Genomic DNA, 14,803 nt, shown 5'->3' with positions numbered 1-14,803 from the left:
TGTGGTACTGGTATCAAAACAGACAGACAGACCAATGGAACAGAATAGAGAATCCGGAAATAAACCCTGACACCTATGGTCAATTAATCTTTGACAAGGGAGGCAGGAACATCAAATGGGAAAAGGAAAGTCTATTCAGCAAGCATTGCTGGGAAAACTGGACAGCTGTATGCAAAGCAATGAAACTAGAACACACCCTCACACCATGCACACAAATAAACTCCAAATGGCTGAAAGACTTAAATATACGACAGGACACCATCAAACTCCTAGAAGAAAACATAGGCAAAACACTCTCTGACATCAACATCATGAATATTTTCTCAGGTCAGTCTCCCAAAGCAATAGAAATTAGAGCAAAAATAAACCCATGGGACCTCATCAAACTGAAAAGCTTTTGCACAGCAAAGGAAACCAAAAAGAAAACAAAAAGACAACTTACAGAATGGGAGAAAATAGTGTCAAATGATGCAACTGACAAGGGCTTAATCTCTAGAATATACAAGCAACTTATACAACTCAACAGCAAAAAAGCCAATCAATCAATGGAAAAATGGGCAAAAGACCTGAATAGACATTTCTCCAAGGAAGATATACAGATGGCCAACAAACACATGAAAAAATGCTCAACATCGCTGATTATAAGAGAAATGCAAATCAAAACTACCATGAGATACCACCTCACACCAGTCAGAATGGCCATCATTAATAAATCCACAAATAACAAGTGCTGGAGGGGCTGTGGAGAAAAGGGAACCCTCCTGCACTGCTGGTGGAAATGTAAACTGGTACAGCCACTATGGAGAACAGTTTGGAGATACCTTAGAAATCTATACATAGAACTTCCATATGACCCTGCAATCCCACTCTTGGGCATCTATCCGGACAAAGCTCTACTTAAAAGAGACACATGCACCCGCATGTTCATTGCAGCCCTATTCACAATAGCCAGGACATGGAAACAATCCAAATGTCCATCGACAGATGATTGGATTCGGAAGATGTGGTATATATACACAATGGAATACTACTCAGCCATAAAAAAGGATGACATAATGCCATTTGCAGCAACATGGATGGAACTAGAGAATCTCATACTGAGTGAAATGAGCCAGAAAGACAAAGACAAATACCATATGATATCACTTATAAGTGGAATCTAATATCCAGCACAAATGAACATCTCCTCAGAAAAGAAAATCATGGACTTGGAGAAGAGACTTGTGGTTGCCTGATGGGAGGGGGAGGGAGTGGGAGGGATCGGGAGCTTGGGCTTATCAGACACAACCTAGAATAGATTTATAAGGAGATACTGCTGAATAGCATTGAGAACTATGTCTAGATACTCATGTCGCAACAGAAGAAAGGGTGGGGGAAAAAACTGTAACTGCAATGTATACATCTAAGGATGACCTGACCCCCTTGCTGTACAGTGGGAAAATAATAATAAAAAAAAAAAGATTACCTACGTCACTATAATTTGAGGGCAAACAAGGGAGAATTATTATAATAAATATTAAGCACTTAAAGTATGCTCAATGCACATTATGTTCAATAAAGTAAAAATCATAGTTGCTTTTCTATAAGCTGACAAACTTCACAGGAAAAACAACCAAAAGATTTTATAAAAGGATACAGAGAGCAGGTGTCCATACTATGTTGTGACATCTACCATATAATTACTACCTATTGATCTAGAAATTAGCTATGTGGCTTTATCCCCAAAACACAGTGACAGACAGCAGCGTCTTAAGCCGAACCGCCTTCATAACACCTTCAAACACTTTGCAACATGATAACCTTAAGATAATAAGTTTGTGGAGACAACCTTTAATGCGACAGGAGCTACTTAAAGGAGACGGGGAAACATTTATGATGCCGTTTATTTAATGCAACACAGTAAATCTTATCATGTACCTGAAGAAAATGCAGGCAATTACAGGTAACTAGAGACCTGGTTCTACTTACATATCTTAAGCTGCTCTGTGACAGTTAGAAACCATGAAAGTACACGCCTCTCACCTCATTCAGGCACAAGGACCAACTGCACAGGAAAATTCCACTCATCCCCATGATGGAATAAAGGAATCACCAGACTAAAATAAGGGGAGCGGGGTGGCATTCTAATCTCCAAACCTACTCCCACCTCTCAGAGGCTGGTCTGAAGTACCTATATTTTATTAATTCTCCATCACAAAATTCACCTTGTTTTCTCTCTGCCTGAAACTCTGGTCCCAGATCTCCCAGCGGTTCACTCCACGTCATGGAGGTCTCAGCTGGGGACTCGTCAGAGGGACATTCTTCTCGGACCACCCTAGCCCCAGGAACCTCCAGGGGTCACTGGAAGTGGCCGTCATCGTCCCCATGCCTACTTACCGCCGATGGTCACTGCGTCTCCTATCCGTTAACTTCATCACCGACTTCTCCCCACTAGAGACCCAGACCATGAGGACCGAGATACTGTTGGTTGTTAATTTGCCCCTCGCACCCGGAAGAATGCCTGGCACACAGTATGTGTTTGATCAATGAATTTCCGGATAAGGAAGGGCAAGGGATTAAACAGACTCTGGCTATTTCGACGGACAGACTCCACCTCTCCTTTAGGGGCCCAATTGGAGAGTTCCTGCTACCATGACACTAGCATCCCAGGAAGACATAACAGCCTTCAGCTTAAAACCCCAGTTCTGGGAGTTCCCACTGGCGCAGTGGCAATGAACTCGATAGTATCCACGAGGGTTCGAATTTGACGGCTGGCCCTGCTCAGGGGGTTAAGGATCTGGCCTTGCCGTGAGCTGTGGTGTAGGCCAGCAGCTGTAGCTCTGATTCGACCCCTAGCCTGGGAACTTCCACATGCTGTGGGTGAGGCCCTAAGGGAAAAAAAATTCAGCTCTAATTTGGAGAAAAAAACCAAAACAAATAATCTTTCAGTATTTACCCTTTAGCACTGCAACAAAAACAAGCAATTTTTAAAACTTTTTTTAAACTAAATACACAGGAATAAGAAAGAGAATTATTACAGAATTGTATCTATTTACCTCCAAAACTTGGTAGGTCACCATCTCCTTCCCTCCTTCACCCTCCCGGCACCTGTACGTCCCTGATGCGGAAGTGCTATTTGTATGTGTGTGTGTTTCTTTCTTTCTTTTTTTTTCTTTTCTTCTTTTTGGCCACACCTGTGGCATGTGGAAGTCCCTGGGCCAGGGATTGAACCTGCGCCACAGCAGCGACCTGAGCCTCTGCAGTGACAATGCTGGATCCTTCACCTGCTGCATCACAAGGAAGTCCGATAAGGAAATGCTATTATAAAGCCTAATACAAGGACACTCATCCAACTAATGACAAAAGGAAGGAAGAAGGGAGATGGCCGTGTTCTAATTCTGCAGCTTATAAGCGATCCGGAGTGTCAGTTCTGGTTCCAGTCTGCGAGGGACCCCTCACCACTCACCTGGTGCCTTCCTCTTCAGCAAGGGCTACGAGTCACATAGCTTCCCATCTCCAAATTTCTGCTAAGAGATTGCTCTCCGGCAACCCTTGCCTGACTAAGCCCAGCTCACCATTTAAAAGTTAGCTAAGAAGCCTTCTCTTCCAGGAAGTTTTCCCGAATTTTCCCAGGACAAGGGAGGAGCTCCTCACAATTACCAACAGCTGCCTCCACGTCGGTCTCCCCTTGAGACTAACATTCTTGCAAGCAGAGTTTGCCGCTTACTCATCACTGTACTCCAAACGCCTCGGCAAAGTCTCTGGCATCCAGCAGAAGGTCACTGGAGGGATGGGTGCCACCTTTCTTCTGGCAACCGTAGGATCTGGAGTAATACACGAAGTAACCTCATTCTCCAGATGAGACTCTGCCCCCAGTGAAAACGCCTCTGTCCTCCACCAGCACCCACAACAAAAGACTAACTCACTAGAACCAGAATATTGAAAATGCAGCTACAGAACCATGAGACTCATTCTTTCTTGGGTGAAACTTACACGGATAGTAAAGCTACATTAGAGCAGGTAGATCTGGATGCAGAATCAGTGTCTTTTCCTGAGGCTGGTGCTGCAAATTAATTTTCAAGATTCATTAATCCACCCCAGCTGGCTCACTTACTCTTTTTTCTTTTTGTCTTTTTGCCTTTTCTAGGGCAGCTCCGGCGGCTTATAGAGGTTCCCAGGCTAGGGGTCGAATCCCAGCTATAGCCGCTGGCCTACGCCAGGGCCACAGCAACATGGGATCCGAGCCGTGTCTGCGACCTACACCACAGCTCACGGCAACGTCAGATTGTTAACCCGCTGAGCGAGGGCAGGGACCGAACCCGCAACCTCATGGTTCCCAGTCGGATTCGTTAACCACTGCGCCACCACAGGAACTCCCTCACTTACTCTTTCTGAACTTACTTACTTACTTTTACTGAGACCTACTCCACACATGCTATTCGGATCAAATGGCTCTCACATGCTGTTTCAGTGTGCTCTGGTTTCTAAATCTACGACCGTTCCTTAATGGTTTGCATTCCTTAGTGTTTGTACAGTTTAGATGTCTATGTTCAATCCAGATGAAGAAAAACAGAAACAATTTGAAAGTTAATGTGCCAGATATCAGCAAACATATAACATGTATGGTATGAAAAAGATACAGTTAAAATATATTCGTAAATGTATAAATTCAGAAAAGTATTAATGGTTTAATGATAATTTCTGGTTTATTTCTAATCAAGTTTGCTTTCAAAGGAATATAAAAGAATTAAGGTAGGATTAAAAATCACAAAAAAGCGTGGCCAAATGAACTTTTGAGCACTGAACCTAGACAATGACTGTGCAGCACTGACACATGAGACCTGTTTCACAGCGGGCAGATGCCCTCGTGTTGAATTTTCCTCCTCAGGAGACTTATCTCTTCTACTAATCATTAAATAATAAATATTCTGACTTTTCTAATTTCTTTTTGTGTACTATGACTAGATTTTATACCTTAAATTTTGCACCTGATTGGAAAAAAATCTGGTTTGTCTGGAACCCTTCATTCTGTATTTCAGACAAGCCAACTAAGAACACATGAAGTGGTCGGTAAACTCGATCTTTCGCTTCATTAATGTCTCTTTTTAGACCTACTGAACTGTTAATCACATTTCAAAGTTTACTTAGAAATGTGAATTCACATGGAACAAACACATGAGGTAATGGCCAATTCCCTGAATCCACAATACCCTTCATCTTGAGCCATCATGAGCCCTTGTGTATAATTTATTGCAATTCCAATGATATTTCTCAGACAAATCTTAAATCATTCCATTGGCTTTTTATCAAGAAAGAAAATAGCTCTAGGTTCTCTTGAAAAACAGCTTTACTGAAATGGAATATACAAAGAATAGAGCCAAGAAACACCCAATTCATAAATTATGGAAATTCTCAATTTTAGAAAAGAATGCTGCTGTAAATCTAACACTCACTCACTAGTATTCATATTTTCTGTGTATGTTGCAAATTTCCAGCTAGGGACCTTCTCTTATAGCAAACAATCAATTCAAATCACATCATTTCACCTTTTCAAATTGCACACATTTGACATAATTTTTATCTCTAAGACAAGGCTTCAACCAAGACAAAACCTCCTCTCATTTAGTTACAGAGTACAATTTCTTGGAGAACTGCTATTTATAAAATTTTTCTTTAATAAATTCATAAAATGGATATTTGATGATTTTGTTAATTATATATTATTATGAGAAAAAATCTGCTTTTTTGTACGTGACCCATTTTTAATAGAAATTGTCTTCTTCCTTTTTAAAAATAACCATTATTTCTGGTTTGCTAACACTTATGAGAAAGAAGAATTGCTTTGTTTTCTCTTAGAATTAAAATGCTTGGGATCAAAGTTTCAGTTATTCTAGAATATATATATTAAATACTCTATGAAAATAAGAGTCATCCAGAATTTAGAGATTGGGAATCTCAATTATTTGGAAAGTCACAATCCTAAAAGTTAATTTTAAGGATTTCAACCAATAAAAAAACCTCTTTAGCATGCGCAAGATGAACACTCATATTCTCACCTGGACAATTCGTTGAGCGCAAAATAAGAAAGAAAACTGTTGTTCCTGCTGAGGCTCAGGTTGCTGCTGTGGTGTGGGTTCAATACCTGGCCCAAGAACTTTTGTATGCAGCAGATACCGCCAAAAAAGGAAAAAAAGAAAGAAAATTGAAAGAGAAAAATGCATAATACCACAGCAAGAAAAAAATAGTAGTTGACAGTAGGGAAAAGAGAAAAACTATCAAAACACACAGGTGATCTAGAAATACAAACCAAAGCCCCTGCAGGTGAAAGGATGTGGTATCTGAGACTTGGTTCAAAATAACCCAAGTTTGGGGAGAATCAAATGAGGGTAGAAATGAGACAAGATTGGTCATGTGTTGATTACGGAAGCCAAGGGATGGATAAAGAAGGCTCATCATGGTATTCTCTTTACTTTGTACATGCTTGAAAATTTTGCTAATAAAAAGTAAATCGACAACAACAACGAACTGGATTTATAAGCCAGTAGTCGTCAAATATCAATTAGTTATGAAAAAGTCTTGGAGTTCTCTTGTGGTGCAGCAGGTGAAGGATCCAGCATTGTCACTGCGTGGCCTGGGTCACGCTGTGGCACGAGTTCGATCCCTGGGCCAGGAACTTCCTCCTGCCACAGACATGGCCCAAAAAGAAAAAAATAAAAATAAATAAATAAAAACCTCCTTATGGCCAAATTCAGAGGCCTTTTTTTTATCCTCATCTTGCATGATTTCTTCACAGGATGACTGAGCCACACCTTTCCTTAAAATTCTGTGGTCTCTTCCCAGACTTTGTCTTTTCCTCTCAATCTTTAGCTATGGCTTCTTTCTTCATCTGCCTCTAAAGTGCGGAGATCCTCAAAGTTCTTGCTTTTTCAAACTTACAGACAATTGCAGGGCGTTAACGACAATCAGTGCCAATGGCCTCGAATTGCCCTCTTCTACCCAACACACCCTGGGGGGGCTGGGGGCTATGCACTGACTGCGTGCCCCCTGGCTCGTTCCACCACGTCCTCACAGCCCACTGCACCCTCTCCTTAGCTGCAGGTGAGCACTTTCAACTTCGCTTTGCTGATTTAGTCATCTTTTGGCCTCACCCGAGGCCTGTGGAAGTTCCTGGGCCGGGGACAAACCTGCACCCCAGCAGTGACAACGCCAAATCCTTCACCACAAGGCCACCAAGGAATGCCTTGGCCTTGCTTCCCACATCCACTAAGATCTCCTATTAGGACCTCAAGGTCATCCTGTAAGTTTGGAAAGAAGCCCAATGTATAATCTTTTTCTGCTTTTCCCCACCCAAAGCAGCAGCTCTCCTCTCGGCTGCCTTATTTCTGCTAATGGAGCCAGTCCTGTCCGCCCAGACCCTCCCTTTCTTCAGGTTCCTTCGGGCCCTCCTTCCTGCCGCTCCTGCCGCAAGACGCCCCGGCGCCATGGATCGCCTCTTTGCTAAGACGCCCCCACGGCCCCCTAGCTGGTCGCCTTCCACTTGTGTCTAATTTCAACCCATCACACAGACACGCCAGGTAAATATCCCTGAAGACTATCTCTACAGGTGTCACACACTCGCACCCACCCGCCCGGCTCAAAAATCTTTGATGGATTTTTGATGGGTAATAAATCTAAATTTATGATCTCGAACCAGAGTGGCAACGTCCCTTTCATTACCTAAGCTCCAGCAGACCGATCTCTAATGACGTTTTATTTATCCCTCTATGAAGAAAAAGAAGCTCTCTCCTTCTCTTAGCTGTCACTGCCAACGTGATGCAGGCCTATTTCCCCCCAACTCTCACGGCTGTCTGAGGATAGGAGTCACAGCTTGATAACTTCTCAGAGAAAATAACACAGGACTGTTTGTGAAAGAAGGAAAATAAGACTTAAGAATAAAAGCAAATCAAATTTAGGCAATAAAATAGTATTTTAATTCTCTTTCCTGCAGGTATAGTCTTTCCAGAATGTGTTCATAAAAAGAGTATCAATTTATTACCTGTTATTACATTTATATCTGGGTACTGGCTTTCACACAGACCAACAGCTTGGCTATCCCTCTCGAAAGCCTCTCGAAGTTCCTTCTTGACTGCTGCTGAGCCACATAATCGGTACAGGCCTACGACCTAGAAATAAAATTACGGCCACATTACGGTAAACTGGAGAAAGACAAAACATAGCAGTACGGGAGGAAGAGCTCACATGGACTTGACAATCAAATATGCTCTGAGGGCATTTAATTAAAAATAGCTCAAACATAGCTTTCTAAAGACTATATTGATGATAGTTACAGAGTCTAATAAAAACGTTCTATTCTTTCATTAAATCTGAACAATATACTACGGTTTCTGTACAGCTGGCTATCTTAAACCAGGATAGACTCTCTTCCCTTTAGTTTCATATGCAGCCAAGACCTCCATGGTCCAGGACGGTGCCTCTTCACATCTTTTGTTCTGCACTGAAATAATACAGCAGAGCAGTTAAACAAGAGCTTTGGATTTGACAAGCCCCACTCTATCACTCCCTGCTTGGTGAATGTGGGCAAGTTATTTCATCTCTTCAAAATCTGGCTTATTTATGTTTTTAAAAAAGTATATGTTCGAAATAAGTTTCCAGAATACTATTTGTATAAACTTATTTTTTTAGAAAAAAATAAAAGGGGGGAGTTCCCATCGTGGCGCAGCAGGAATAAATCCGATTAGGAACCATGAGGTTTCGGGTTCAATCCCTGGCCTCACTCAGTGGGTTAAGGATCTGGCGTTGCCATGAGCTGTGGTGCAGGTGGCAGACGCAGCTCGGATCCTGCGTTGCTGTGGCTGTGGTGTAGGCCGGCAGCTGTAGCTCCAATTAGACCCCTAGCCTGGGAACCTCCATATGCTGCGGGTGCAGCCCTAAAAAGTAAGAAAAAAAAAATAGTTCTCAGGAAGAAACAAAACAAATCTAGGATTTTTTTAATTCATCAAATTAACTGATTATAAAGCAATGGAGGAAATTCAATTAATATATTAAAGGTAAAATAAAACCGCTAGTTCAAAATGTCTAAAAGATGTGATAGCACCACTCAGTCTCCCCTCCGTCAACACTAAAAGGATTTGTTTTGAGACCCTGGTAGTTCACACAGGTTCTAAAATATCAAGCCTTAAGAAGTTCACCATAAATTCACGACGAGAAAATCAATGTGGTGTCTTAAAGACAAAACATGCCTGATTCAGCAAGTGGAGTTTTTTAAAAGAATAAACCTTCAAGAAAATTAAGGAAAGTAAGTGGCTGTCACCTCTACCTCCACGTCAAAAACTATTTAGGACTTTCAATCTCCTTGAACTGAAGGAAGATATGGATAAAGAAATTATTTCAAGACAGAAATAAACTGGAAACACACAGTGGGACTCCCAAAGATTTGAACCAGGAATCACTCCAAAATGTGAAAATTATTTAGAGGAAGTGCACAGACGAAATTTCCAGGGCTCCTCATGACACGAACCTCCCCCGAGCCACCGAACAGTGAGCAGAACGCACTGCAGAAGGTAGAGGCCAATCCGGGAAAGCGTCAGAATGGACACGGGGAAATACCATCCGAAGCGCTTGCGATGACGAGCTGGCAGGTATTCACCAAAAGACAGCAAGGAAGCTACATCTATTTCTAAGAGAAGGTAATTCGCGGTGCTGCCGCATTTAAAGGATCATAATGTGGGGAACCAGGCGATATCCTAGGAAGAAAACGCAAATTTCCTCCTCTCATCCACATTCGTGGCACATCCGCATGGAGAAGGGCAGGCGCTGTGGTCACTTTATCGCAAGAAAGGCAGAATAACAGATGATCCAGAAAATGAAGCTAAACTATCAAGCAGGGTCCAAGGAAACGCTTCTACTTTAGAAGAAACTACCTGCAGCAGGGCCCTTCTGGTGTAAGCACACACGTGTCATAAAATCCCAGAAGGATGTGGCCCCTCGAACTTGAGAAAGAGATGAATATAGAATGAATTAAAGAAGGCAATACTTCAATAGCAAGTGATAAATTAATGGGACGTGTTATTTCAAAAGCTGAAATTACAAACATCTTTGTAAAGGTGAATAAAAGAAGGAAGATCTGGAGTCCCCTTTGTGGCTCAGCGGCAACAACTGGAATCCATGAGGGCATGGGTTCGATCCCTGGACTCACCCAGGGGCTTAAGGATCTAGTGTTGCCGTGAGCTGTGGTGTAGGTCTAAGATGCGGCTCAGATCCCACGTTGCTATGGCTGTGTGGCCGGCAGCTACAGCTCCCATTGGATCCCTAGCCTGGGAACTTCACGTGCTGCAGGTGCAGTCCTAAAAAAGACCAAAAAAAAAAAAAGAAGAAGAAGAAGAAGGAAGATCTACTGTAGTTGTGTCAAGGAAAGGACAGCGTTGGGGTGGGTGGGACAGGGAGAAGCCAAAGAGACAAAACAGGAAAAGGAGTTTAAAAAGTGCAGTCCCAGGAGTTCCTGTCATGGCACAGTGGGTTAAGAACTAGACCTAGTGTCCGTGAGGATGCGGATTGCAGCCCTGGCCTCGCTCAGTGGGCTAAGGATCCAGCATTACTGCAAGCTGTGACACAGGTCACAGATGCGGCTCAGATCCCGTGTTGCTGTGGCTATGTAGGCTGACAGCTGCAGTTCTGATTCAACCCATACATAGCCTGGGAACTGCCATGTGCCTCAGGTGTGTCCCTAAAAAGAAAAAGTATGGTTCCAAAGGTACCACTGCAAAATTTACTCTTTATTTCACAGGAAATGATTCTTTATCAATATAAATTTTCCTAAATTGTAAATATAGAAATAAAAAGCACTGCTAAAAATATCTTCTTGGCATTTAAAATCAGTTACAACAGCCCTATATATTTGCTCTTAATATTTTTCAGAACATAGATTGTAAAAGTACAGTGCTATTTGAGTAACTTATTTAATACACAATCATAAATGTTTCTGTTTAATAATTAGCTTTAAAGTCTGCCTAATCTCTGGCCTCCCTAGAAGCTGCTTAAAAAAAGAAAAGAAAAAAAAGTGCAAAAACAGACAACCTGAAGAAAAAAGTAACTGGAAAAAAGCTGAATTGGAAACTAAAGGCTTCCACCCAGACAACGTAAACTCAGCTTGACAGAATCGTATCTGAAAAGAGGTTTCAAAGATTCAAATGTCTACCTCTCAGCTTCAGGAAAAGCTGCTGCATCTATTTTTATTCATATAAGCAAATAAGACCCACAGAGATTAAGCGACTTGCCCAACATCACACAACCAGGATGCAAGTTCCTTGCATCTTAATACAAAACTCCACTCACTCATGCACTTTCTGTAGTTTCCATGTTAAATTCAAGGTAGGTGATTTTAAGTTCATTTCTACATATTTATAAAGGAGTCATATTTCAAATGTTGTGATATTTTACCCTCGATGTTTTTAAATCAATGTAATAAATTGCAACACCACTAAAGCAAAATACTTGAGAACATAATTATTTTTAGGCTTATTTTGTGTTGCAAAACTTAGTATAAGTATTTGTACCTCAGAATAGTATCCTCAGTGATATGCCATCTCTCACTGTCACAGACTATGTACTAACGAAAATAGACATAAGCTCTTCTAACTGGTTAACATTTACATATCTTGATACAAAAAACAAACAGGGTTTTTGTCTTAATGCACTGCTTTCATTTTCTTACTTCAAAGGAAAAGAGAATGAGACGCCTTTTATCAGCAGGACCCTCTCTTTACCCTCCCTGCTGGCCCAACACAGACATGGCCAAGGCTGTGCTTCCCAAAGAGTGGAGCAGAAAGAGAGCAGGAACAAGGGTGGGGAGTTAACTGAGGAGTGGAACAGGGTTAGAAGAGCCACTAACCCTAACCCTAACCCTAACCCTAACCCTAACCCTAACCCTAACCCTAACCCTAACCCTAGCCCTAACCCAACAGCAGACATAGCCAAGGCTGTGCTTCCCAAAGAGTGGAGCAGAAAGAGAGAAGGAACAAGGGTGGGGAGTTAACTGAGGAGTGACCCTAACCCTAACCCTAACCCTAAACCCTAACCCTAACTCTCTAGCAAAAGAATGTCCAAGCAGGCAGACACATTCCTTAACCGAATTAGTCTCTGGCTTTTCCTGGGAAGGCCATTGTAAAGCAATCTTCATCTCCAGGTATAAGGCCTCACCTCTCTGCATCACAACATAGATTATGGAACCATCCAGCATGCTTTCAATCATTGACAGCATAGGTTAAGGTATAAATTATATCCTAAGCAGTAATGGAAGGAAAATAAAGAATAGGAATGAGCAGAAGTCTAAATTAGAATGTTTAAGACCTTACCTTGAACTCCTTCCCCCAAGACTTACTATAAATAAAGGTAATTAATTACTCAGACAGAAAAGAGGACTGTGGAAAAGTACAGGAAAATAATACCTGACAGCCTCTCTTTTCAATTTCCATAATGCATTTCTGAATCAGGAGTGGTACCGGCAAGCCTATGTTTTCTTTCTCCACAACTTTTCGAATATCAACACCAAATATTACTGGTTCTCGATTTACATCTAGTCCATGAAGTGAATTCTCCCACTGTTCCAAAAGGGTCACTTTCACATAAATAAGACCTCTCGGTTCAAGTTTGACTGCCAGCTGATGCGTCTTTGTCACTCTGAACAAAGAGGGCAGCACAACGGTCCCGTGACAACACACGCGGTTCCTTCTCGGCGTGGGCTCCCAGCTGAACACCACTAACTTCAGATGCTGCGCATTCTCGATTTCGATGTTGAAAGTGTGATCCAGGTCTAAAAACGCTGTCCGACACGTGAGCAAAGCTGTCCTGGCTTTGTTTACCGAATCCACCTGAATCGCACAAAAGACATCTTTCGAATCCATCCGAGGTGGTTTTAAGTCCTCGGCCCCGTAGAAATGCACACTCATGAGCCCAGATATGTACTGGGGACACTTCGGTTGGTCGGAGAAGCTGTAATGCCTAAAAGCATCAATGTCTATTTCATTCTTGCTGCAAGTATTTGGGGTTACTTCTTTTCCTTTTGCAAACTTATTTTCAGATGCATGTTTGCTAGACTTAGCTATCAGCTCGGGTGAGTCGCCGTCACTGAGGTAACCCCCTTTGGAGGCAGACTTGGGGCTCACAGCGCTTTCCTGCCGGTGGCTGGGCTGAGCCGACACACTGGTGTCGAGATGGTACCGGCTTATCACATTCCTTTTAGCCGCAGTGCTTGTGGTCCCAGAAGGGGGGATAACGGCATGACCCATTTCCTGACAGTTCCACTTCGACAAGGAAGGAGGGCTCTCTGGACTAGGCACATAATTCAAGCTCCCTTTCACACTCAGTTTTCGGCTAAGTTCTGGCAACCTTTTCATTTTCATGGAAAGCTTCCTCACAGTTCGTGGAGATTTTATTTTATCGGGGAAAGACCAATTAACTGAACTACCTTTTTTCACGGGGCTAGGGCTTGGAGAAGATGGTTCTGAAACTCCCAGTTCAGTCTCATTTGCAGCAGCTAGGATCCCAGGACCTTGAAAAAGAAAGATATTATCAGGCAATTTTTTGGGGGGAGGGGGTCTTTTTTCCTTTTCTAGGGCCACTTCCCGCAGCATATGGAGGTTCCCAGGCTAGGGGTCTAATCCGAGCTGTAGCCACCGGCCTACACTACAGCCACAGCAACACAGGATCCAAGCCACATCTGCAACCCACACCACAGCTCATGACAACACCGGATCCTTAACCCACTGAGCAAGGCCAGGGATCGAACCCACAACCTCGTGGTTCCCAGGCGGACTCGTTAACCACTGCACCACCATGGGAACTCCATAAGGCGATGTTTCAATTCCCACTTTTACTTTGTAAACCACCCACTTAAGCTCTCACGTGGACAGAGTCTCTCCCCTTGTCTCACCCAAATGGGGAGATTTGGTTGTAAGTCTAGGCGAGTGTCTACTACACACTCAAGCAGAACATAAAGCTCTACGACGCCTTGGAAAGAAGCATTTCCTTCTCCGCCTGCCTGTCTATTCTGAAGGCTGGAAGAGGGCACCACAGGTTCCTTTTAAATCCCTCCCACTGCAATACGCTTTAGTGAGTGTGTATCTATAACACAACAGTGGATGTCAGAGGAAACCAGGAAAGCTTCCTGCTTTAATATGCTCATTGTAACATATTAAAACATTTGTCATGGAGTTCCCTTGTGGTGCAGCAGGTTAAGGACCTGGCATCATCATGGCAGTGGCCTTGGTCACTGCTGTGGTACAGGTTCTATCCCTGGCCTGGGAACTTCCACTCGCCACGGGCAAAGCCAAAAACAAAAAGTAGAGCCAAAAAACAAAGAAACATTTAACGTATTTCCTATTTTAATGTTTACTTAGAAATTTTACCTTAGATCAGAATAATTCCTTTATATTTACAGTCCTCTAAAGATGAAATTTCATCACATAGCATTCTGGTTAAAAATGTTAAAAATCAGAGAATATAATTTTGACAACTAAGAGACGCTTTGTGTTCTAAAATTCTATTAGAATGTATCACCAAAGATCATATAGGATGAACTCCAGTTAACCGAGAATAACTGAATATTGAATATCATAAATCCAACTAAATAATTTTTAAAACTGTATAGATAGTTTCTTTCTTATATTATCTATATGAAATAATTCCCTAGAACTTCAAAAGCTAGATTGGGGCTTTTGAATTTTTTTGCAATTTTAATATAGTAAGTGAGAGTACAGAGATACAAATATGTTTTCTTATAACTTTTAGTTTTCATCAGGGTAAAGCATTAGTATGCTTTTGAATTTTA

The 14,803-nt window shown here is 42.1% G+C and overlaps 1 protein-coding gene across 9 annotated transcripts in view; it reads right to left on the bottom strand.

Annotated features, from left to right (window-relative positions):
- Window positions 1-14,803, bottom strand: part of SYDE2 (synapse defective Rho GTPase homolog 2) — a 48,081-nt gene that overhangs the window by 13,370 nt on the left and 19,908 nt on the right. For 4 of the 9 annotated variants that reach the window (XM_085024200.1, XM_001928224.8, XM_085024202.1 and 1 more), the window contains 2 exons: window positions 12,423-13,525; window positions 8,015-8,141 (listed from right to left, as the gene is read on the bottom strand). In XM_085024200.1, the coding sequence (XP_084880326.1) occupies window positions 8,015-8,141; window positions 12,423-13,525 (1,230 nt within the window). Of the gene's footprint in view, window positions 1-3,977; window positions 4,043-4,363; window positions 4,524-6,035; window positions 6,134-7,695; window positions 7,878-8,014; window positions 8,142-12,422; window positions 13,526-14,803 lie in introns of those variants that run through there. The other 5 variants (XR_014844925.1, XR_014844924.1, XR_014844923.1 and 2 more) reach the window with 4 other exon arrangements.

Source organism: Sus scrofa, chromosome 4 (assembly GCF_054392235.1).
Source record: "Sus scrofa isolate SSC_HxYL_T2T_F1_AM1 chromosome 4, Sscrofa_HxYL_maternal_Yorkshire_Landrace_v2.0, whole genome shotgun sequence".
Classification (NCBI taxonomy): Eukaryota; Metazoa; Chordata; class Mammalia; order Artiodactyla; family Suidae; genus Sus; species Sus scrofa.
The sequence above is the reverse complement of the archived record's forward strand: the minus strand, read 5'-3'. Positions and strand labels throughout refer to the sequence as shown.